Below are 25,190 nucleotides of genomic sequence, written 5' to 3' on the forward strand. Positions count from 1 at the left end.
GGTGGTTGAACAGAGATGGCCACATGCATTCAGTGTACTCTGGTAAGGATATAAGGGCACCAGTGTAAATCACGTTGTAGTAAACAATAGAAAGGTGGTGGGCCATATATGATTTATTATTTGCCCAAAGATTATCAAGGCGGTACCATCTAACCCGCGGTCACAGATAACAAGACACAGACACCTTTTAGATTTTTAATTGCCTTATTTTACCTTGGGCCGGGCAGATATTTCACTTAAACTGTCTCAATATCGTCACCATCCATCTCCCAGCCCCCAACCAATACCATCTGCCTTAATCCTCCTAAATTGGACTACCTTTCATCCATAGTCACATGGTACTTGATTTTATTCTTTACCTGGGCCTTTCCATGCCATCATTGGGGTCCTTTCTCCAGTCCTACATGTTATGTTCTTTTCTCCACACTAACCCATGGTGGCCTCCTCCTTCTTTCTCTCTTCCTGTCCATCTGTCCCGGTGGTCTCGTAATTCTTCTGTACTCAAAAGCCAGGGAACCTAACCACGCCTACCCTATTCTGCCCTGCCTAAATACAGGTCATTTTTTTTTTTAATTTTCTTATTTTTATTTTATTTTTCTTTTTAGTTACATTTTGTTAACTCTGTGTCCCAGCTGTATCCCGCTCCCTCATTCCCTCCCCAACCCCACACTCCCTCCCTGGTCTCCTCCCTGCCCCTATCCAAGTCCCCTGATAGGGGAGGACCTCCTCCCCTTTCATCTGACCCTGTTTTATCAGGTATCTTCAGGGCTGGCTGCAAAGTCCTCCTCTGTGGCCTAACAGACTGCTCCTCCCCTGGGGTGGGGGTCAAACAGCCTGCCCTTGAGATCCTATTAGAAATAGTCCGTGTTCCCCTTACTTTGGAAAACTACTTGGTTACTGAGCTACCACAGGCCACATCCGAGCAGAAGTTCTAGGTTATATCCATAGATGGTCCTTGGTTGAGTGTCAGTCTCAGAAAAGACCCTGTGCCCAGATATATTTTGTCCTTGTGGAGCTCCTATCCTTTCCATATCATACTAACTTCCCTTCTTTCATATGATTCCCTGCACTCTGCCGAGGGTTTGGTTATGAGTCTTAGTGTCTGCTTTGAAACACTGCTAGGTAGAGTCTTTCAGATGCCTTTTGTGATAGACTCCTGTCATAAGTTCAATGCACATCCCATTTGTCTTTCTAAATGAGGATTAATCACCTTCGCCTGTGTCCACTTTCTTGATTATCTTCTTTAGGTGTGTAGATTTCATTATGTTTATCATGTCTTGTAGGTCTATATAAGCGAATATATACCAAGTTTGTCTTTCTCCTTCTGGGATACTTCACTCAGAATGATCTTTTCTAGATCCCACCACTTGCCTGCAAATTTCATGATTTCTTCCTTTTTGATTGCTGAGTAGTATTCCATTGTGTAAAAATACCACAGTTTCTGTATCCATTCCTCTGTTGATGGACATCTGGGTTGTTTCCAAGTTCTGGCTATTACAAATAAAGCTGCTATGAACATGGTTGAACAAATGTCCTTGTTGTGTACTTGAGCAAATTTTGGGTATATACCTAGGAGTGGTATAGCTGGGTCTTGAGGTAGCACTACTCCTAGTTGTCTGAGAAAGCGCCAGATTGACTTCCAGAGTGGTTGAACCAGTTTACATTCCCACCAGCAATGGAGGAGGGTTCCCTTTTCTCCACAACCTCTCCAGCATGTGCTATCACTTGAGTTTTTCATCTTGGCCATTCTGATGGGTGTAAGGTGATATCTCAGGGTCGTTTTGATTTGCATTTCCCTAATGGCTAATGAGGTTGAGCATTTCTTTAAGTGTTTCTCTGCCATTCGACGTTCCTCTTTCGAGAATTCTCTGTTTAGCTCTGTTCCCCATTTTTTAAGTAGATTACTTGGTTTGTTGCTTTTCTGCTTCTTTAGTTCTTTATATATACTTGATATTAGCCCTCTGTCAGATAAAGGGTTGGTGAAGATTCTTTCCCAATCTGTAGGCTGTCTATTTGTTTTGATGACAGTGTCTTTTGCTTTACAGAAGCTTTTCAGTTTCATGAGGTCCCATTTATTGATTGTTGCTCTTAGAGCCTGTGCTGTTGGTGTTCTGTTCAGGAAGTTGTCTCCTGTGCCAATGAATTCTAGGCTGTTTCCCACTTTTTTTTCCAGCTGATTTAGAGTATCTGGTTTTATGTTGAGGTCCTTGATCCACTTGGACTTTAGTTTTGTGCAGGGTGATAGATATGGATCTATTTTCATTTTTCTGCATGTAGAAATCCAGTTGGTCCAGCACCATTTGTTGAAGATGCTGTCTTTTTTCCATTGAATGGATTTGGCTTCTTTGTCAAATATTGAGAATTCATAGGTGTGTGGGTTTATTTCTGGGTCTTCTATGCGATTCCATTGATCCTCCTTTCTGTTTCTATGCCAATACCATGCAGTTTTTATTACTGTTGCCCTAATACAGGTCATTTAAAGAACAAATCAGGTATAGTGCTTTAGGCAGGTTTACACAAACAAGGATGGGTGTATCCTTTGAACAGTAGCCAGATCCTGGGTGCCAGTAATTCGCATTCGACCACCTTCCAACAACATCATGATTTCCCAGCTGTGCATACTACTTTCAGTTACTGTCACTCACCATCTCCAGGTTTAATTCTGCCATAATTTATTCAGCAAAGTATGTCAAGGAAGAGGTGACCGTTGAGTATGCACAATATAGCAATCGTTTGTATGTAGGGGCTATGGGAATATAATTGGTCTTTTGATTGTGGTGAAGTAGAATTTGTAAGGGTACAGCCCATCTTAGGGTCTGTGATTCTCATCATGTGGCACAGGTCATCTTGCGTGCGTTTTGAGACCAGGTTTCTTTACCTTTGGTTAGACTAAATTTATAAAGCCTAGGAATGGTTTCACAACAGAGAGAAACAAAATTGAACTTTTTGATCTTTTCTACTTCTGTTAAGGTGTGAATGGATCGTACGTGGCTCAACAGGGAATTGCAATGCAAATCATGGCTCTAACTGTTGACATATCAGAAAACATGCTATTCTACGCTAGAACTTGATTTTAGGGCTAAAACTTTTTTAAGTGTGTCTGTGTGTCCATGTGAGCACATTTGTACATGTGAAAGCCAGAGTTCAACATCAGCTTTCACTCCTTAAGCCACCGTTTTTTGTTGTTGTTGTTGTTTTTTTTTTTTTTTTTTTTTTTTTGTGAGATGGCTCTCTAACTAACCTGAAACTTCTCAAGTAGGCTAGGCTGGTGCATTGAAGAGCCCTGAGAGCTCCTGTCTCTCTCTACCTCTTGAGTGCTGGAATTACAATGCACACCACTCTGCTCTACTTGTAGGGCTAGAACTTCTGAATTGGACTTAAAAATAGAACAAATGCACCCCACTAGGAGGTGGAGGGGCAGCTACATTTCTGGGTCATGACAGGAAAGTCGGTTTCCTTGACTGAGTCTCCTATGCTCGGTCATCATTTATGTGAACTGACTGTGGTCAGAGCAGTGCTCTTACCCTTCTTGGCAGGCTTTAAACACATACTTTCTCATCATTTTCAGGCTGCTCATAGCAAACCCGTCATCACAGTTGGTAGTTTCTTTAGCGTAGGTACAATGACACTTTCTGGCTATTTGTTCCCATTTCCGTTTTAGGTACATGAATGCAAGGAACCTGAGTGTGTTTGGTTAGTTTTGGTTCATTGTTGAGATAGTTGGACGATTGCTGATTGGCCCTCCAGTTATCCATTGATCCAGGTGATACCTTGTCATTTCATTAGAAAGAAACACTTTCACTCAAGGCAGATGATCCTTGTAGGAAGCCACTTTCATTCCTTGGTTTCATTTACTCCTCTTGTTGATAAATTTCTTCTATGGAGATAAGTGTCTTGTCCCTTATATCACTTACCTTTGAACTTAGGTTGATAATGATGAAGAAGATGATAATAGTGGTGATGGTGGTGGTGGTGATGATGGTGGTGATAATGATGGTATTGATGGTGGTAGTGGTAATAATTATAATGATAGTGATGGTAATGCTGGTGGTGCTGGTGGTGGTGATGATGACGGGATGGTGGTGATTGTGGTGTTGTTGATAGACCTTTTGTAGGGAATGGAAGGCCTGTTTTCTATTGAAGAAGTTCAGGTGAGTCGGTTTCCCAGGCTTCAGTTTGAACCTTTTTTGTAAGGATCACTAAGCACAAGTTTGTTCCCAATACTCACACATCTGAGAATTATTTTTGAGAATTCTTAGAGAGTGAATTTTTTTCTTTTCTAATGTAAGTGCTAGCAGTTATACTTGAAATCTTAATAAGAAGCATTATAGAAAAAATAACTCTCTTGGGACATGTTCTGCTTATTCTAAATCTCTTAGTGAGTTCATTAAAAACTTTGAACTGCTGAGAACAAGAACATTATACAAGCCCATGGTAATCAAAGAGTCATTGTCTGCATTAACAACCGGAAACTAGTGGTGTTTGGGGGCAGATTTGAGCTGATCCACTGAGGACCTTAACTAACCAGGCTGTGAAGCACATCAGAGTGAGACCCTGGCAATGGAGGTGACCAATTTATACCAGTAATGTTATAAAATTATATAATAATGTTATGATGACGTGTAAATGTGAAATATATTTAAAAGACCTGATTTTTCTGGTGTGATATTTTTCACTTGATCTTTGATAAAATGGGTAAAATAGTTACACCTTTCATAATCTGCAAACAAGATTAAGACTCAAGATTTTTCTTACTATGATGATAATAGGAACACAAAAGTCATATGACAATGAGACCATGTCCTGAGATGTTTGTTTGACTTCTTGAATCAAAAGAGCGACCTACCTCAGAAGCCAGAATCTATTCTTGCCCATAGCAGCCTATGGGTTTGTTCTGGAAGCAGCTTTATCTGCTGAGTGATGATGGAGTGCTACAGACAAAACCCACAGCTTTGGAGTCTGGCTCTGCCTTTGCCACCTCCGTGTACTTGCACAACTGTACAACTTAGATTCTCAGCTTCGTATTTGGGGAGAAACGCCAAGGAGGCTGGTTCTGATATCATGATTTTTAATATTACACAAGATTGCATACATAACACGCAGTGCCTGGTCTTAACCAGCAAGCACTAAGTGTTGTGTGTTATTATGAGGTCAAGCAAAGAACAAAAACAAAAACAGAAACACGGATGCTCTAGAACTGCTCAGAAAGTCGTTCATTTCAGCGCTTTCAGAGATCACTACTTTTTTTGTGTGTATTATCAAAGCGCAACTGGCAATGTTCACAGGAAGAAGCCCCTGAGGATGTTAGAGAAAGGGGACCAGCAAGCTCAACACAAACCATCTTCTCTCTCTAAGTCAGCTAGACATTTGCTTTCCCTGTTGTAACCCTTCCGAGTTGCACTTAGTCTGTCTGCTTTTAAGAACAAGCAATATGGTCAAAGACATGTCCTGCCTCTGTTTCCCTTCTTGTTCCCAGACCCCTCACCTCCCAACCACGTTCTCCCCATATCTGATCCCCACTCTTGTTTCCCTCCCCGTTTCATCTCATGCCCAGTTCCTTCTCTTCATTATTTCTACTGTCTATTCTGTTTCCCCTTCTGAGTGACATTCCAGCACCCTCCCTTGAACCCTGCTTATTACTTAGCTTCTTTAGGGCTGTGGTTTGTAGCATGTTTATCCTGTACTTCACATCTAACATCCACTTATAAGTGAGCACATACCATATGTGTCTTTCTGGATCTTGGTTACCTCTCTCAGGTAATCTTTTCTACTTCCATCCGTTTACCTACAAATTCCATGACTTCTTTATTTTTAATAGCTAGGTAGTAATCCATTGTATAAATGTACCGCAATTTCTTTATCCATTCTTTGGTTGAGGGACATCTAGGTTGTTTCCAGTTTCTGGCTGCTATGAACATAGCTGAGTAAATGTCCTTGTTGTATGATGGAGCATCTTTTGGGTATATGACCAGGAGTGGTCATATCTGGATCTTGAGGTAGAACTATTGCCAATTTACTAAGAAAGCACCAGATTAATTTCCAGCAATTAAGCACCAGTAATGGAGGAATATTGCCCTTTCTCCACATCCTTGCCAACATGTGTTGTCACTTGAGTTTTTGATCTTACCCATTCTGACTGGGGTAAGATGGAATCTTATAGTCATTTTGATTTGCATTTATTTGATGACTAAGGACACTGAGCATTTCTTTAAATGCTTCTCAGCCATTCGAGATTCCTCTGTTCTGAATTCTCAGTTTAGCTCTGTACCCCATTTTTAAAATTTTATTATAAGATTTGTTGGTGTTTAATTTCTTAAGTTCTTTGTATATTTTGAATATAAGCCCTCTGTCTGATGTAGGGTTGGGGAAGATCTTTTCTCAGTCTGTAGGCTGCCATTTTGTTCTATTGACGGTGTCCTTTAACTTGCAGAAACTTTTCAGTTTCATGAGATCCCATTTAATTGTTGATCTCAGAACCTGTGCTGTTGGTGGAGGCCTGCAACAGGGTAGGATTCTGGGAAGCCATAGGTATGGCTCTAGCTGAGACTCCTAACAGGGGCAGAGATCGAGATTGAAGTGACCACCTCCTAGCCAAGCAGGACTAGTAGAGGGAGAAGAACAACAACCCACCCACAAAACCTTTGATCCAGAGATTACCCGGCCTAGAAGTACAGGCATAAAGAGGGAATAAAGTGTGAGGGAATGTCCAAGCAATGATTGGCCCAACCTGAAACCTACCCCAGGGTAGAGAGCCAGCCCCTGACACTATTAATGATGCTCTTCTATGCTTGTAGACAGGAACCTAACATGTCTGTAGTCTGGAAGGCTCCAGCCAGCAGTGGATAGAGACAGATGCTGGGATTTACAGCCAAGCATGGGCCAGAGTTCCGAGGGTCTTGTGGAAGTACTGGGGGAAAGATGGAAGGAGCTGGAGGGGACAGGAACCCCACAAGAAAACCAACAAGGGCAACTAACCCAGACCCACAGAAGCTTACAGAAACTTAGTTAAGGTATCAACTAAGAAGCATGCATAGTCTGGACCTAGGCACTGCACCTATGTGGCCGATGGGCAGCTTGGTCTTCATGTGGGGCACCTGGCAAGTGGAAGGGGATGAGGAGCTGTTTCTAACCTTATTGCCTGCTTTTACACCACTTCCCCCTGGAAGGGTTGCCTTGCCTGGCCTCATTGGATGAGGATATGCTCAGTGCTGATGTGACTTGATGTGCTGGGGAGGGTTGATATGGGGAGGCTCCTCTTTTCTGAACAGATAGGGGGAGAAGAAGAGGAAAGGAGAGGGAGCTGGACTGGGAGGTGAGGAGGGAGGGGCACTCTTAGGATGTAAAGTAAATAAACTTAAATAAAATTTTAAAAAGAAAATAAAAGGATAAGCAGTCTTGGGTTTAGAAGCCAGCAGAATCTAAGCCAAAGGTATTTGTGGAGGGGTGTGATTTCGAAGGGATCTTGTGTTACTGTTGTGCTTATGACTTTCCCTAGCAAGGGTGCTCAGCTTCTTCTCTATGATTCACTCTCTGTATGGTTACCAGAACGTTCTCTCACCAATTCTTGGGTAGCCTAGGTCAGTCTTCACCTGTGCTTCAACCCTGTGAGCCTAAGTGAATATATGAAATAAGGTACCAATCACACATCTGCCTAACCAGGAGTCCTTCAGAGTACTTTTGGTGACTGAAGTGTGTCATCTTTGGCTAATCTCTCACTCATTAGTTGTCTTGCCATGGACAGAAATGCCACTTTTCCCAAATCCATTGGTTTTCCTTATTTTCTTTTTTGTTTATTTTGGTGAAATTCAGGCAGCTCCATGCATTATCAGGTGTCAAAGTAAAATTACCCAGCCACCTCATTCTTTCTCATTTTCTGATGCTGAGTTTTTTTAATTTACATATGTTCTGAAAACTAGATTTTTTTTAACTCAGCATGAGAACAGGTAACCCAAGCAGTTTCTCCAGGCTGAGTTGAATCCAGAAGACTTCCTCCATCTGCCAGGGCACGGCTGCTTCAGATGCAAGAGAAATGCCCCTGTTGGATGGCATTCATATTTTAGCATTGAGGTCAGCAAAAGGAAAATGTGTGGCTCCCAATGTTGAGAATCCTAGGCTGAATTTTTCTGAGTCTTGCAGGTATCATAGAAAACTCACTTCAATCCTGTTATCCTAAAGGGTAATGTTTAAAGTACAAAAGTTCTACCTGTGTGTTAGTGTGATCTTCAAATTGCTAGGTTGATTTAGATAGATGTAACCCACATCAAACCCATGTGTACTTTCTTTTGTTATGTTGTTTACACATGAAAAAATATATATGTATATGTGTATACATACATACACACACATACACACACACACACACACACACACACACACATATTCATTTGAGAACACTGGAAAACCACAAATGAGCAGCTTGAATGTCTGTACAAACTGGGCTTTTGTTGTTGTCGTTGAGGCCTTTGCCCTCCTCGTAAGCAGGCACACAGAGAAGGAAATAGACTGTGTGCGTCTGTCTCAGTGTGAGCTTAGCATCTGTGTTGAGACTACCATTCCAAATGGGTTTCTGTATGTCACTGAGAACACCTCACCAAGTCTTCTGAGTTACTGTGTGAATGCAGTGCAAGTCAGCAAAGGGCCAAATCAAGCCTTTTGCCTTCAAAAGCAATGTTTCCCTTCCTCCCAGGCCCTGGTGCACACCTCTCTCCCTTTCTTCTGTTTCATGCCTTACCGTTTTCTAAAATGGTTCCCAACAAGTGTTGTATTCAAACAGAAATGAAGATCTTGTTTCCATCATTCTCACAATTTCAAAGTCCACCTAGCAGGGTTCTGATTGTCTAAACATGAGCTCAGCCTCTGAGGACCTTGGCAGTGCTCACCCTTGGTTTGTTTTCAGCCTGAGAGCGTGAGGAAAAGGTATCAGCGCTCAAGTGTTCTTTTCTTTCCCTGACTCCTTGATACTCAAACTACTGAGTAAGAGAGGTGGGTTACCTGAACAAAATGACAAACTATCTCTTACTTCTAAGAGCTTATTCTGCGGCAGGCATTGTGGTGAGTAATTAGAATTGCTTTAACTGATTATCAGGATCTATGTTCTAAGTGAGGAAATTAGTTCTTTCTAGAGACTAATTTCACATAGAAAAGGAAGGAGCCCGCAGTCTGATTACTGAGCTACTTATTTCTAGGAGGGCACTGACCAAATTGCACGTACAGTGGCTGCAATGGGACCAAAATTAGCTTGAAGCAAAACAATGCATAGGCTTCACTATTAAGTATTAGCCACAACTGATAAGTGCCCCCTAGCAGGGAAATGCAAGTATGTGAGGTGGGTGTCAAGTAACTTCCTCAGATTTCTTAAGTGAACATTCTCTAGGTTGCTGAATCCTACAAATGCTTCTAAAACAAAAGTGGAGGATGATGAAAATGATTACATAGGCCATGTGATAATCATTACCATAATCCTCAGTTAGGTAAAAGATAGAATAGGGGTGATATCATGGCACTATGGGTAAAAGTGCTTACTCCTGAGCCTGACGACCTGAATTTGATCCCAGAACCCACAGAGAACTTGATTTGTGAAAGTTGAATATGTATGCATACACCCTGTAGTACGGGAGGTCACAGAGACAGTACATACATACATACATACATTCATACATACATACATACATACATAAATACATAAATAAGTGAATAAATAAGTAAGTGAATAAATAATAGAATGTTTTAAAAGATCATCACATCTCAGAGTACAAGACTGAAGAATGCACTAGTAAGAACGGTATGTTCCCCCTGTGCTCAGTGCCTGTTTGTGCACTTGTGTTCTTTGAAGAAGACCCAGACTGTTATCTGTCCTTGGATTTTTTTTTCATTAGATTTTCAGTTCCCAAACAAGTGTGGTCTCTTCAGTCATTACATTATGTTCTTCCATGTGATCAGCCTTGAGAACTAGTGAGCCGGTTGTCTAATGTAACCACTACATATTACAAAGTGAGAATACTCTCCAGTCATCTGTTCCTTAGGGCCTAACTTTTGAATGAAAGCACATTCTTTTCCTCAAAGAGCACTGAAAATGTGGACTTAATGTCAGCTAAGACATTAGCTAAGACATTAGTTTCTGTGCCCCACACATTCATTTGTACAGAAGGTTAACTGTTGATCTTTGGTAAACTGCAAATTGATTGCCTAGTCATAAGATTAAAGGAGGAATGTTCCAGAGGCCTTCTGTTTTGACTTGGCTGTGTCTGATGATGCAAACTCTCACTCAAGGTCACTAACTCTGTAGTGAGCCGCCATTTTGTTGAGGAAATGGGAAACCCTCACCCTCTTACCGCTAAGCTACAGTGATGCACCACCTTGGAGCATAGAATTTCTTCTTACGGTTACATTTTCTGCCTTCTACAGATTGACATCATGTCCCTACATTGAGAGCAGGAGTGGCCTTTGGCTTCTGATTATCCCAAACCCAAGTCTCTGTCCCCTGTTTTTAGTACTTTGCCATTTTGATTTTGCTTTTTGAATTTGCTTGTGACTCTCTGCTTCCCCCATCTTTTTTTTTGGTACAATGATTCTTACCTTGTCTTTCCCCAGTCCGTTTCTGACCTGGAGAGACGTACAGCATGTAATTGTCAGGACTTCCCGTGCGGGACATTTGAACGCTAATGACTGGAAAACCAATGCTGCTGGTTTTAAGGGTGAGAACTTCTTTCATATTCTGTCACAGGCAAAATATTTTTATTTTTCCCCAATTTTAAATGGAGAGCAGGAAATGGAACCCTTCAAACAAATTGAAATTAAATTTTGTGCTCATCTATGAAGAGCTCTTCGGTCTTTTCATACTTAAAAGGCAGATTGATTTTTTTTTTATTGAAAGTATACACACATGGCAGATTTCCTATGCTTCCCACATCATAGGTCAAGTTTTTAAAAATTCAACCAACTCCCACATGTAACTGGCCTATGGGAATCCTAACTGCTTTGGTATTTGCTGTTGTTGATTGTCTGAGTGGTATTTTCATAAGTGTGTTTTTAAGTTCTTCAGCTTTACTTCCTCATGGATAGAAACTGGCATACATTTTTCACCGTAGTCTAGCAGTTAGGCATGCATTCTGTAACATTGTTTTCACTGGCTTTAAAACTTTCACCAATGGAAAAGTTAGGCGTATTTTGATGAAGAAACCTAGAGTGTAGATAAAACTTCCTACTGTGCAGTCTCTAGCAGTTGTGCATGACAGAAGACAAACATGAATGTTTTTCCCAGAGCTAGCCTGATGCCCCTCTAGTGTCCCTCTTAACAGTAGCCATCATCGTGTTAGTCATGGATAATATATGTCATAATAAATAGAAAGTAGTTATATAAAGCATTTCTAAAGAGTAGTGTGTTTTCACTCAAGTTGAAAATGACCTGTTTCAATCTATGAAGTTATAACAAAAATTACCTCATATCACAGCTATGGTCTCAAGCTTTTTCCAAAATAAGTTTAGATCATAACATATCCCTCTATGGGGAAAACAGTATTCTATAGTGTAGGAAATATAGTGGAAGATCTGGCACTCAGACCACTGGAAACATAGTGAATAATCCTGAGGAAGCCATTCATTTTAAGATTCCTAATTGTTCCATACTTAAACATTATGGGATGTGAATAATATCAATATGACATCATACATAGGAGTTTAATAAATCCTTAGGGAACTATGTCCAGTATATGCAAATGCTTATGCCAAATGTATATTCTTTAAAAATTCGTTGCAGATAGCTCATGCTAAACTCATCCTTAACCAGGACCTATGAATTGGTCAAGGATCCAGCACATAAGACCAGTGACATGATGTTTTTACATAATCCACTTGACACTTAGAAAAAGAATATCCCTCTGCTTTTGAAATGTGGTCCTTTCCTTGGCTGTAAACTATGCAGAGCAGTGTGTAGGTGTTTTACTTAGCCTAAAAAAAAAAAAAAAACTGTAAACACTCATTGCTGTCCCACTCGGGGAAGCCAGTGTAAAAATATGCCAGTCTCAAATTTGCAATTATATGGGCATTGTGAAAATTATTTGAAATATCACTTCTTTCAAAACAAACAAACAAAAACAGAATGTAAGTTTGTCGTATGTATGTTTCACGTTGATTAGCATCATCCTGCTCTGAAGTCCTAGTAGATAAATCCATGATATGTATGGGGTTGGGGGAGGGATGAAAATGAACGTTGGCTACAATGGTCTTCTTAGCAGGGATGTCGCAGACAAAGTACATTGACCTCCATGAAGCTGAAGAATCAACTTAAACCCAAATAAACTTCCTAGTTTTACTTACTCCTTTTTGGCAACTTAAAAAGAGCAAATGGTTCTAATAAAGCACACAGTTCTTTGGAAAACCTCTGTTGGTTTTGGAGAGGGAAAAACCAGGGGATTTAAACTAAATCAGCAGACCTAAACGTGAATTTCAAGGGGCTGTACACTGCTTCTAGCGAGGAGGAAATTGTATTTTACTATTGCACGTGGCAATATTTAGTATAATATTTCACTCTTCACTTAGATGGCTGCCAAGAGTAACAATTAAAGTTCATTTTTTTCATAGATGAATTACTCGGAATGGTCTGGGCTCCCAGAGGAATTGTTTTGTAATTTGGTTGATGGCAAGCCCTATAATTCATCTAAACATGATCATAATAAGATGAATTCTTTCAAAGTCATTTTCTTCCTTATTCTAAACACGACTGTCCCTTCCCAAGGGCCCCGCAAATAAAGGGGACCAGGGCAGAGGCTAGCAGGAGCAACATGCTCTGGGAAGGAAGAAATGCTGATCATAAGGGTGGGAGAAAAATAGACTGACTTTTTATGAAACAGAGAGTCAAGGAATAAAAAGCACAAATGTTTAGGAGAGATTTGTGCAGTGATAGCTCAGCAAGAATTCGACATTTAAATCAGATCCACCAGTAGTAGATGCCTTGCTTAGCAGGGTTCTATAGCCACTCCTTTCCCCTTACACAAGAGAGAGCACAGTAGCCTGTGGCTGAAACCTTGACCATGGTGCTACCCAAATCCTCACACACACATTCAGTCTCAACACTATGAGAGACATAGACATGGGATGAAATTGAAAACTCATGGGTGAGCTGGGATGGTGCACACCTTTAATCCCAGCTCTTGGGAGGCAGAGGCAGGTGGGTCTCTGAATTTGAGGCCAGCCTGTTTTACATAGTGAGTTCAAGGATGGCTTCTGTGTGCGTTCACACAAACACAAAAGAAAGAAGGAAATGCAAAGGAGACAAAGAGAGAGAGACTGAGAGAGAGCAGTTTCACAGATTGTTTAGTGGCTACCTCTGGAATGGGGGTGTCAGTATCCATATCAGAATCCCCCTTCTCCCATTAGGGAAAACAGAAGCCGGAGTTTGGACATTGGAAGACTGTAGCCTTCCTTATCCAGATAAGCCAACACACCATAGGGATGAGTAGCTGTCTCTCACCGAACCTACTAGATCTGCCTTATACAACCTCCCTACATTTCTTCAGGCATACCCATATGCTACACACTAGCAACAGGCAGCGGAGCCGGAAGCTAAGGGAACTACAGGAGAGCAGAGCTCTCCTGAAGGTGGACTTGGGCCACACTCAGCCGCTTTGTGCTGTGTGGGCCTGGACCAGGGAAGCTCTGTCCTCCTGCTGCAGCTATTCCTGTGCTTCATTCTCAGTCAGGGTAGGAAGGACAAGGCTCTCTGAGACCCACTCTCTGAATGACACCCTGGTGGCTGAGGTTCAGAGAGCTGTTTCCTGTGCTCCCATAACAGCAGTCTGCAAATGCCCTCATAGCAAGGCCAGCTCACAGTCTAGGAAACCCCAAAGACGGTAGCCACAGTCAACACTTGGCTGCTGATGCTGCCTGGACTTTTTAATGATGTTAATTGGCCTAAAGTGATTCTTCTCTGCTGCACCCTGATGGTAATAGTGATAGTAACCTCAATATAATTAAAATGTCTTACAGCAGGGTAAATTTAAAGAATAAACATAGGGGAAATGAATGAACACCTTTGGAAGCTAGCTAAACATATTTGCCTTGTCCCTCTTGCAAATAATTCTAGTCAATTTTTAAGGACCTTTTGACTATGTAGCTCCGCCAAAGTTAGTTACTTGAAATAAAGGTTATGAATAGCACACATCAATGAAGACTTGAAAACGTGTGTGGAAATGGGAAGTCGTTCATTTTAGAGCAGATGTGGGTTCTGTCAATGAAGAGCTAGAATGCAAACTCCAGTATCCCATTGCTGATCCGCATTCTCAAAGACAGATGATTCATCATTAAATGGTTGACATTTAATCAGGCTTAGTTTTCTCCCCTATCCCTTCTCTTACCTCTTATGAGAAGTCTCATGTTTTGTTTTGTTTTGTTTTGTTTTGTTTTGTTTTGTTTTGTTTTTGCCCCCAATTCTCTTTAATCCCCAACATATGTACCTTTAAATACACCAGTGAACTATTTCAAAAGAGCTTTCTCCACCTCCTAATTGAAATCAGTGGATACTGACTCTTCATTGGTTGATTCCTAAGATTTTCTGAACACTTTCAACCCTCCAGCCAGACAGCACTAGGGAATGCCAGGCCCTATGAGCTAGCATGATTTCAGAGAAGTTGGCACAGGTCTTTTGGTTTGGGGAGATAAGCTGTCACACCCTATGTAGACTGGGCTGGTCTTGAACTTATGGCAGTCCTCCTGTATCTCCTTCCTGAATACTGGAACTACAGGCATGTACCCCTACCTGACTGACATGCACCTACTTTTAATCTCATTCAAACCCTAACAACCCCTCAGCCCGCACTAGACAGAAGTACTGAACTGTACTTGGTCACAGCAGGAAGTACCTAAAGCCTAGAGCACCTGTCATGTGTCCGCCTGACATTCACCCAGACATTTTTCTATGGTCTGGGAATCAGTAGCTTTCCTTGGGCTCCCCGCTCCTCTCCTGCATTACTCTGAAGAGACCACTCTGCCCAGACAGCATAGCTGATTCTTCTCCCCCAAATGTACTCTGAGGGTGCGGTTGTGATTCTGTGGAAGGCGTGAACATCTCTTCGAATCAAAGCATTTGCATTTGGATGATATGACTGTGTATGGTTAAACTCTCTTCTGTCTAGGAACAGCAGTAGATATCAGATAATAAATTAGGACCTTCTGTCATCTTTACTAGGCGAAAGGATGAAAAAAAAAGTCATTGAAACTCAAAAAATGACCACTAAGTGAGCGAGGTTGCCTCCATCTCACTGCCCTCCCAGACTATGTAAGTCGCTGTTTTTCTACCACCAGCATGTCGCTGAAACCTCCCCTGTCCCTACTGACTCTTTCTTGGAACACAACTAAACTACTAGATTTTTTTTTATTTATTTCTAACTGGTTACCCACCATGGTAAAAACAATTGATAGTCTAACATGACTTCTTAGCCCCTCAGATTTTAACTTTTAATCATCTTTTTTTTTACTTTTAATTACATCATTATGTTGCCATTTGTAGTTTTAAGGCATTACAATATATTTTTAATAGCTACCTGCCTTTCAGTTTGTAACACTTTTAAAGAGAATTAGAAGTACTGAAACCATTAAGCATGCCATGTGTTGAATCAAAATGAAAAGTTTGGATTTGTTTTGTTTTTTGTTTCGAGAGTTTGAAGTGATTTCTAATATGTTGTCACTTGAAAGGGTCAATTTTATTTTATTTTCTCTAATTTCACTGTTTAAATAATACTGCATCTCCGCCACCTGCTTGTAGATTCACTGTTGGTATATGACCTGTGTTCTGTCTATAATGCTTTAATTAGTATTTCATGTTTTTTGAAGAAATGTCAAAATGGCATAAAATTGATATTGGCCAGTGGGAACAATGGGATTAGAACCACATACAGGACCCTAGTTAGAACCTATTTGCAGAAGTAAGCCAGTTGTTGCTAGAAAATAGAGTGAGTAACACATTTGATCCTACTGACAAACTTGCTTACTGAAGTTACCACTTGAGGTTTTTTTTTTTCCTCATTCTTTGCTTTCTAGCACTGTGTTCATTGAACTGTCATATTTGTTGACTCTCGTATTTATTGACTGTGGTGTGCGTTACCTTGTCTGCAGGCTTATCCATAGACCTATGTGACTCACAGACTACTCGGATAATCTTCCCTTTATTCTTTTGTCTGCTAAGGATTTGCCTAGACACCTATATGGTAAGACTAAGGCCCTGACAAGGAAGCCCTGCTTAGCTATTACTTAATCTAAAATCTTGCCTTTTAGACAAGTGCCCCCTTGTCTAAGTGAGTGCCCAAAATGCTCATTTTTTCCCCTTGTGAATAGCTAACTGCTATAAATACGTGAAGCTTAAAAACTATTCTCAGAGACTAACAAGTAATTTTCTCCCTGTTGGACGTCCACCGAATGGTAGCATTGGATTGGTCAAGCTTGTGTCAGTCCTGCTTTGCTTCAGTTTTACTTTCTTATGATTCTCAAACACGCACAGTTTCCTACTTAAAACCCCACCTTCAGGACTTGGAATGTAACCCTGAGGTAGAGTGCATGCCTAACGTATGCAAGACCCTGGGATCTCACACATGTGCATGTTCAGTCCCCACCCCCACCCCTCTGTTTCGCTCTCCCTCTCTTGCCCTCCCTCTCTCAAAAAAGACTTAAAATTCTGATTGCATTGTTTCCCTGTTATCACTATACCAGATTTTAATTAGTTACATGAAAAGGTTTATAGGTTTATAGGTTTCGTGGGGTTTGTCACACTCTTGATAACCAAATGGCATTATTTGTGATCTTTGAAGAAACAAGTCCAGGATTTGTACCTTGGCTCTTGCAGATTGTGGGAGCTAACAATACACATGATGAAAGAATGGCTCAAGTAAAAAAGCAGCTGAAAGTAGAAAGTGGCAGACATATGAGGAGTCCTAAGGGTCCATTTCCATGTGTTCTCCAACCCTGAAATAAAGATAAAGATGCAATGAGAATTTTGGGGGTGACCCCAAATGGGATAGAAATCTATGTAATTTCTAATAACTAATGTGTCTCTATATAACCCCCACAATCTCATAACAATAATAACACAACCCTACTTAATTTTTATATTGTAATGTTTAAATGTTACTTTGAATTTAGCCTGCTAAATCTCACAGGTTCTAATTAACTGCACCTATATAGGAACGGGTGAAAATCTGAAAAGAAAAGGAAAGAAAAGGAAAGGAAAAAATAACACCTCTGACTGACTCTTTAGCTATAAATATGTCACATGAAGTTGTAAGCAGAAAACTTGGTTTGGCAATGTGCAAAAGCTTCTATGCTTAAGAGACAGTTGACATCTCTGTAATTCTCTGAAAAAACCAAATTACTACTTTGAGAGAGGATGAACTGATATTCCTGGTCACTTTTGACTCCTCTCAGCACAGGTGTTCGGCTCTCCTTAAGAGTGGTAGATGGTCATATTTTGTAGTGACGGCTAATATCTCAGGCTACAATAAAAGCCATCGAGCTCTGAGCCCTGAGATTTGAGAGTCATCAGCAGCGTCCTGCTCTAGTCTGAAATGTCTGAGGGCTAGAAAGTAATGAAATGGATTTCCTGAGCCACTGATTCTGAATCCAATTCCAAAATAAAATGGAAAGAATTTAAGCTAAGACATAACCCTATCAGAATACATTCACACACTCCGTTGAGAGACTATTTTGAAATTCAATAATCCTCTTCTTATTTGAAGTTTCCTATTCAAAACAAGAAACTCCTTCCTCATGATGGTTTCAGAGCGCATACTACTCAGACAACCTAGGATTGTATCTCAATTTATAAACAAATTAGTCTATGTGGTCGACGTCATACATTCTTAACCCGCCTTATTGAGATCAACTTACATGTAGTGATATGTTGAGATATGCTGTCAACACCACCAAGATATAGGCAACTACCTTAGTCCTGAAACTGCTTGTTCCCCTTCCCTGCTCTTCCCTGCTCCCTCTCCTGCAACCACACTGGGCAGCCATGGATCTGTCCTCCGCCACTGGAAATGGCGGAGACTTGCAGACTTTATAAAAGTAGGATTAATTGAGCGTGCTGTAGTTGTGACTTCTTTGTCTCTAACATGTTCAGATACCTTTATTGTGTTAAGTATGTCATGCGGTCACATGTCTTTTTACTGCTAAGTTGTCTTCTTTGGTGAATGCCACAAATCTGTATTATCCTTCACTTTTCCGTGAATGACCTTTTTTGTGCGCAGGTTGGGGTCGGTATAAGTAAACCTATATGACTAGTCTTTATAGACAATATTCTTTTACTAATCATAACAAGGCTGACCTCTTATTTTAACTGAAGCCCTGAAATGGAGTCAGGGATAGAACTAAGTGACTAACAAGCTGTGGACCATTTTCAGTGAGACAAGTAACATATACAAACTTGTCTATAGATTCAGTAAAGCAAGAAAGGAAAACAAGAAAAAAGGTGGCATGTAAAGAATTTAGCGCCGAAGCCTGATAGTACACACCGTAGAGGCAGAGGCTAAAATATCAGGAGTTTTGTGGCCAGCCTCGCCTGCATAATAATGCTGTCTTTAAAAAGCAGGGCAAAGGAGAATTTACTATAGTTCTTCCCTCATAGGATATAATTAAGTAAAATTATTTATCAACTGCATGTTTGTTATTCTAATACAGCACATTCAGTGGGTGGTCTGCTGATGTCTTTGGATTTAAAATTTGGGCATGCAGAATTTTATCTATGTGGACCTTTGTTCTTAGAATAGTGAGTGACCTGGATATGATTGTCCCCTTTATCACCTTCCCATATTAGCCTCGCTTGTTTTTTTCATTAGACTTCTGTGTGTCAGTACACAGCACATGCACATCCCACAACACGTGGAAAAGAGGACAAGTGGAGAAAGTCAGTTCTTTCCACATGTGGGTTTCAGGGATTGAACTCGGGAGCTTAGAGAACTTTTAGCCACTGAGCCAACTTGCCAGCCATAGCCCCATTACTTTATAGCTACAGTATACATATATCCTCTGTATGCTTCTTCTCTCTCTCTCTCTCTCTCTCTCTCTCTCTCTTTGTTATTTTCTTCCTTATGGGTTCTTGTTTTATATTTTCACTGACTTTGGGTTGATGATTCTGAATAATTGCTTAACTTCCTTGTTTGTGCTTTCTGCTTTGCATGAGATTACTTGGATGTTGAGAAACAATAAATGGACTCAGTGGTGTTTAAGAGAACAAAACATGATTTGCTGATGAGTTGTCTCAATACCATGAATCAGAAGCATAAATGAATGTAATGATTGGGGAGGGGATTTGGAAAGCTTTAGAGTCACAAAAGGTCTGAAAACCAAAACTTGTCATAAATTGTATCTTGACTTGTTAGATCAGACACGTGCCTGGTGATGTTTGTATTTCCTCAGCACTGGACTGAGAACACTTTGGTAAAGCTGTAGTTCTGGGCAGGGAGGATTAAGGGCCCAGAGTACAATGAAAAGGCCGGCGTGTTATGATAAGGAAAAATAATTTTAAGAAAGTGGAGAGCAAAGCTGCTTGAATCATAAAGTGGGGAGTTCTCTTTTGATTTGAAGTATGTTTTTGAGTCTGTCAGTGACTCAATAAAATGAGTTGGGTAATAGCAATAACTTTCAAGCAAGTGGATTCTAGAAACTAATCTGATGACAGTTTTAGTTCCTAAGTTATTGGTATGAATTCATTGGTTCTATGAAATGTCCTACAAAATGACATGTGCATAGCTAATAGGCAGATTCCCTGGCGGACAATTTGGCAGTGGTTTTTGTACTCTTGACCTTAAGACCTCTGACATTCAGGGAAAAAAAAAAAAAAGATGTCCTCCGTTAAACTCCTTCAAAATGAGGACTGTTACAGATTTTGGGATATATAATGATCTCAGCCAGATCTTGTTATTGTTATTGTTTTAAAGGGTACTTTTTGAGATGGGTTTTTAATAAGCCCACAGTAAAGGACATGGTAAAAGATTGCTTTTATAAAAATGACAGGCCACATTTTGTACTTTGAGAAAGCGTCACAGATTTTGTTTGAGCAAAGTCTTTTTAGATCTTGCTACTTTTTTTAATTACATTTTTATTTTTATATTAATCACAGGTTATTTACTTTGTATCCCAACCATAGCCCCCTCCCTCATTCCCTCCCAATCCCACCCTCCCTCCCTCATCTCCTCCCTGCCCCTCTCCAAGTCCACTGATAGGGGAGGACCTCCTCCCCTTCCATCTGACCCTACCTTATCAGGTCTCATCAGGACTGGCTGCATTGTCCTCCTCTGTGGCCTGGCAAGGCTGCTCTTAAGTACGGCCTTCAGAAGTCACTGAATGTCTAATGTCTGAATTTCTTTCTTAACGTACAACTGTAGCCTTTGGATTTGCCATGTGATTTTGTAAATATTTAAGAAAATGGGTAATTTTGTTTCCTATTTTAAGCTGCTATAAAATTGCTAGGCAGATAGAATGATAAATGTAGAATTTATAATTACTCTGAATTCTACATGTGTCTGTGTGTGTGTGTTGAAGCCTCCAAAGGCTGCAATGTATTTTTTGTTTGTTTGTTTCTTAATATAATAGTTTTGTCTGGGTACCTTCAGAGCCTGGGCTTTGTGTCCAGCTTTGTCCCACAGTCCAATTGTATGTTTCCTAGAAACCTAAAACCCTCACTGTGTTCTAGCCACGTATTACTTGACATCACAGGACATAACTAAATGTCACAAATGTCCTCTGAATGTTCAACAGGGCTGCACAGTTGGTCATCCAGGTTGTGTACCTACAAAACGAAGACAGACTGACTTATAAAGTGTGAACTGAAACCTGGCCTGGAAGCTACTCCCCAAGCTACATGCATTAGAGTGAGAAATATTTACTTGTTCTAATGTCATTCATGCTACACTTCCCTTTGCTTCAATCTTGACTTTCTCATAATCTACACATCTGTAGAGTAACACCGTGTTATTAACTTATAGATAGTTCATCACAGTCCCTCTGTCACTAGTTCTTGACAGAACTTGAAGAAGTATCTCTTATCTCTGGCTGAATGCAAGTGCCACACCAAACTTCTATTACTACTCTTCTTATATTTTGTATACATTCGCCCTTTTAGACAATCAAAAGAGACCAACACTTCATTAATTTAAATGATAATTATTTCATCTGAATGTCACTAGAATGGCATTCCTACTTGGGTGAAGTGTCCTTAGAAACAACACCATGAGTGTCTACAAGAAGATGGAAGAGGAGGTAAAGGACTCTGATTGAAGCTTTAGTGGGTCTCATCAAGCTTCCTTGAGCAGAACTTCCCTACAGATCATCTTTTCCACTAAACAGATGCTAACACGGATAGAGCTCTAAACATAGAGGAAAACAAGTTAAGAAAAGCAGGAAAAGGGGCTGGTGAGATGGCTCAGAGATTAAGAGCACTGGCTGCTCTGCCAGAGGTTATGAGTTCAGTTCCCAGCAACCACATGGTGGCTCACAACCATCTATAATGAAATCTGGAGCCTTCTTCTGGCTTGCAGGTGTACATGCAAGCACAACATTGTATACATAATAAATAAATAAATCTTTAAAAAAAAAAAAAGAGCACTGGCTGCTCTTGCAGAGGTCCTGAGTTCAATTGCCTGCAACCACACAGTGGCTCACAAACATCTGTAATGGAATGTGATTGCTTCTTCTGGTTTGTATGAAAAGAGAGTACTCACTCATATACATAAAAAATAAATAAATACTTTAAAAAAGAAAAGCAGGAAAAAAATGTTTTTTTGCTGAAATTAGTATGTGCCTGTATTTGGGCTGTGGCACCCACGTCCCTGGCACACGGTGGTGTCACTTACTTGTTGCCCATCAGGGTTAAGAGCTGTAACTTGCAGTGGCCACACTGAGACAGGTATCTGGACGCAGTCAGCATTAAGATGAACAGAAGGAGGAAGAGCCCTACAGAGCCTCTTTTCAAAATGACACCATAGCCCATCTTTTTGCCATTAAAGAGATTGACATTGGTGCATATGTCTTTAACACAGACAAGATCCCAAGTCACAGAGAAATCCTGAAGATTAGTTCTCTACCAGCTCTGTGCTTGACTTCCTAAGGCCACTGCAGCTAGCTGGCAGGACTCAGTGACATGCCAGGCAGAATCCATGTGGATACATCTGCTGTGAAAGAAATTGTTCCAGACTTCTGTTTTCCTTCAACTTTCAATTCAGACTCCTTACACGTGTTCATGTCTTGCTAGCCGATGGCATTTCAAGGCAATTAAACTTCCATCACACATCCCAGAAATGGCTACAACAGACTTCATTTTATAGGGTTGCACCACAAGAGATGCTATGCCCTAAATTTCCCATTATTCTCACAAGAGCCCAAAGGAAGGGTATCATGATTCTTCACAAGTGGGAAATTGCTCCTTGGCACTGAGTGTCCATCTTGCATCTGTGCATGCCTACTTAGAACTAATGAAAAAGAAGGAAAGACTATCCCAAGTATGATTATAAAATAAGTATCTTTTCCAGATGAGCTTCTTCACATGCAGGGAAAGTCCCTGGTAGGAAAGGCTGAAGAAGGTCATTCCTCAGCAAGAACTGGGAAAGGCATGATGGGCCAGATGTTAGACCACTTTCCAAGCCTCACATATTTCTTTTTCTGTGTGTGAGATTTTAATGAGTTTTGAAGAAGGGAGCAGCTCACTCAGTTATTTGAGTAACATAGTTGAAAGAAACACTGTGTGTTTGTAAGCAAAAGAATATGTGCATGCAGAAGCACACACGTATGTGGAAGCAGTCCTGAAGACTCAACTGTGGGACCCATGCCTTCGTGCATGTTCTTTTAATATCCATGAAAATTAGTTTCTTCTGCGAAATATGAACAACAAATCCTGTTAATGTGATTGTTAAGATTTTATTAGCTGGCACCCAGTAAAATACATATGTTAAATAATATCCCCCCTCGTTGAGAATTTCATCTATGTATATGTTTTTCCTTTACTTTTTATTTTATGTATTTGGGTGTTTTGCCCGCATGTATGTCTGTTCACCATGAACATGGCTGGTGCCTTCAGAGGCCAGAAGAGGGCATCAAGTAGTCTGGAACTGGAGTTACTGACAGTTGGAAGCCACCACGTGGTTGCTGGGGACTGAGCCCATGTCCTCTGCAAGAGCAGCCAGTGCTCTTAATTGCTCTTTCCAAGCCAGTATATATTATTTTTAAGAAGCATGTTTGATGCATAAAATTCTTCAACTTTCAAGGCGCTGTGATGACTCAGTTCAATTCCTACTTCACTTTTGTACCTTGCAATGACAGGGTCTTTTAATTTTTTAATCTCAACTCAGGTAAGCTCTGAATCTATCCTAGTAATTTATAGAATTACCACCTTTAATAATGTGCATCTAAAGAAGGAATCATCTGGGCTTGAAGTGGGAAAAGTAATACATGCTCAAGCTAATTCATATTCCCCTGTAATGTTTTTAGAGAAGAAGTAACCGTATTTAGGGTAGTTCGTACTAAAAGATATTGGCCCTGTATATTGTGTTGCCTACTCTAATGTCTTGTGCTTTGGGCATGAGGGAAAGGGCACTGGCATATTATGCTTATATTCTGTGGTGGCAAAGCCTGTTTAACCAGGCTAGCATCACTAGAAAATATTTTAGAAATGCAAATAGGGGTGCCTGAGCACTAGCATACCCCATGTGTGGTGTGTGTGTGTGTGTGTGTGTGTGTGTGTGTGTGTAAAATCCCCCCTCAAAGTCTTGACAAGGAACGTTTTCTAAACACCTCATCCTTATCAGTTGCCTGTCAGCTCACAGTCTTGCACAGGCTCTGGCAGTTAGACCGTGGCCCTCTGTTTCAAATGTCAAATGTAGTTACATTGCTGCCACATTCTGTCCTTCCAGACACAACTGGAATGTTCCAATAGCCTGAACAAGCTGCCTCTTTACTCTGGTTCTCTAGTCCTGTGTCCACTCCCTGCTCTGTGAACAGCCTCTGTAGACGTCTTGCCAACCATGGTCTCCTGTTTTTCTCCTGCTGCTGCTCTTGCCAGTCTGCCTATCTCTGCACTTGTATGATGCAAAGATAGCTTCTGCCACTGAATCCCCTCTACCTCCTTTAACCACAGAAACTCCCGGGAGTCCCCAAGGACAGTTCTTTGAGAGCTCTGAAGGGAAGGGTCAAGGGCCAGATACTTAGAGAAATTACTGCTTACTACAACCATGTTGGGAATAAGTAAGTGACAAATGGATAGAAAAAAAATCAGTAATTTGACCCTTCCTCCTTTATATAGAGAGAGCTCTGCAAGTTATACAGATAGTAAATATATGTTTCTATATCTGCATCTATAATAAACTGTATATGTGTGTATGTACACACATATGCGTAATGTGTAGAAGAGAGGCCAGAATGTTTTCTAAACTCTCACTATTCATCTCTGTAATGATGAGACCATCTGACTACCTACAGCTGCTAAGCAAGCTCATCCCGGGGGGAGCTTTGAAGTGCAGGCCCAGCAGACAGCCAAGTCTCTGGAAACCTTCCACAGGCAAGCTGTCAGGAGCACTAGTGACGGCTGGCATGTTTGGAGTTGTTACTAGAGCATGAGATTTCATGAAGGACAAGGGAAAAACAAAAAGCAAACCATGTAGCAGAGGGTAGGTTCCAGCCACTCTGTTATCCCACAGAAAGAAGACTGCACTTTGCACCATGGGGCAGAAGGTGTTGGAACTGTATTTCCACTTCCCTGAAAACTATTTGACACTTTCACATGGAGCCTGTGATACACAGACCTCCAGGGGATGTCAGAGAAGGGGAGGAGACAAAGAAAAGCATCGTGATGCGCAGAACATCTGTCCCAGATGCTCAGCTGTGGCACTTCAACATCAGGACCAGGAAGAGCATCACTTACCACCTTCTTATGCTCAAAATTTACTCAGGATGATTTCATATTCCACTGTTCGTTTTTGCTTGAAAAGAGCGGTAATTAGGTGTTGCCATTATGCACATGGCTCACAGTGCCTTGAGACAGTGCCCCAGATCCTCTTTGTTTCAGGCCTTCCTCTCCTTCCCAACATTTGGCACCGTTTGATCAGTGGGTGCAAGAAGTGCTACCCAGTGGGGGCAGCTCTTCAGAGAAGGAAGTTTAGAACATTGAAGATCAAAGAGCCCAAAGGTGCCAGGACTACAACAGCTGCAGGCAGCTC

The 25,190-nt window shown here is 40.9% G+C and overlaps 1 protein-coding gene across 5 annotated transcripts in view; it reads left to right on the forward strand.

The window, feature by feature from the left end:
- Positions 1 to 25,190, forward strand: part of Pcsk5 (proprotein convertase subtilisin/kexin type 5) — a 429,034-nt gene that overhangs the window by 223,568 nt on the left and 180,276 nt on the right. For all 5 annotated transcript variants that reach the window (XM_055613830.1, XM_055613831.1, XM_055613833.1 and 2 more), the window contains exon 10: positions 10,591 to 10,694. In XM_055613830.1, the coding sequence (XP_055469805.1) occupies positions 10,591 to 10,694 (104 nt within the window). The remainder of the gene's footprint in view (positions 1 to 10,590; positions 10,695 to 25,190) is intronic.

This window comes from Psammomys obesus, unplaced genomic scaffold (genome assembly GCF_907164565.1).
Source record: "Psammomys obesus unplaced genomic scaffold, mPsaObe1.curated_primary_1811, whole genome shotgun sequence".
Classification (NCBI taxonomy): domain Eukaryota; kingdom Metazoa; phylum Chordata; class Mammalia; order Rodentia; family Muridae; genus Psammomys; species Psammomys obesus.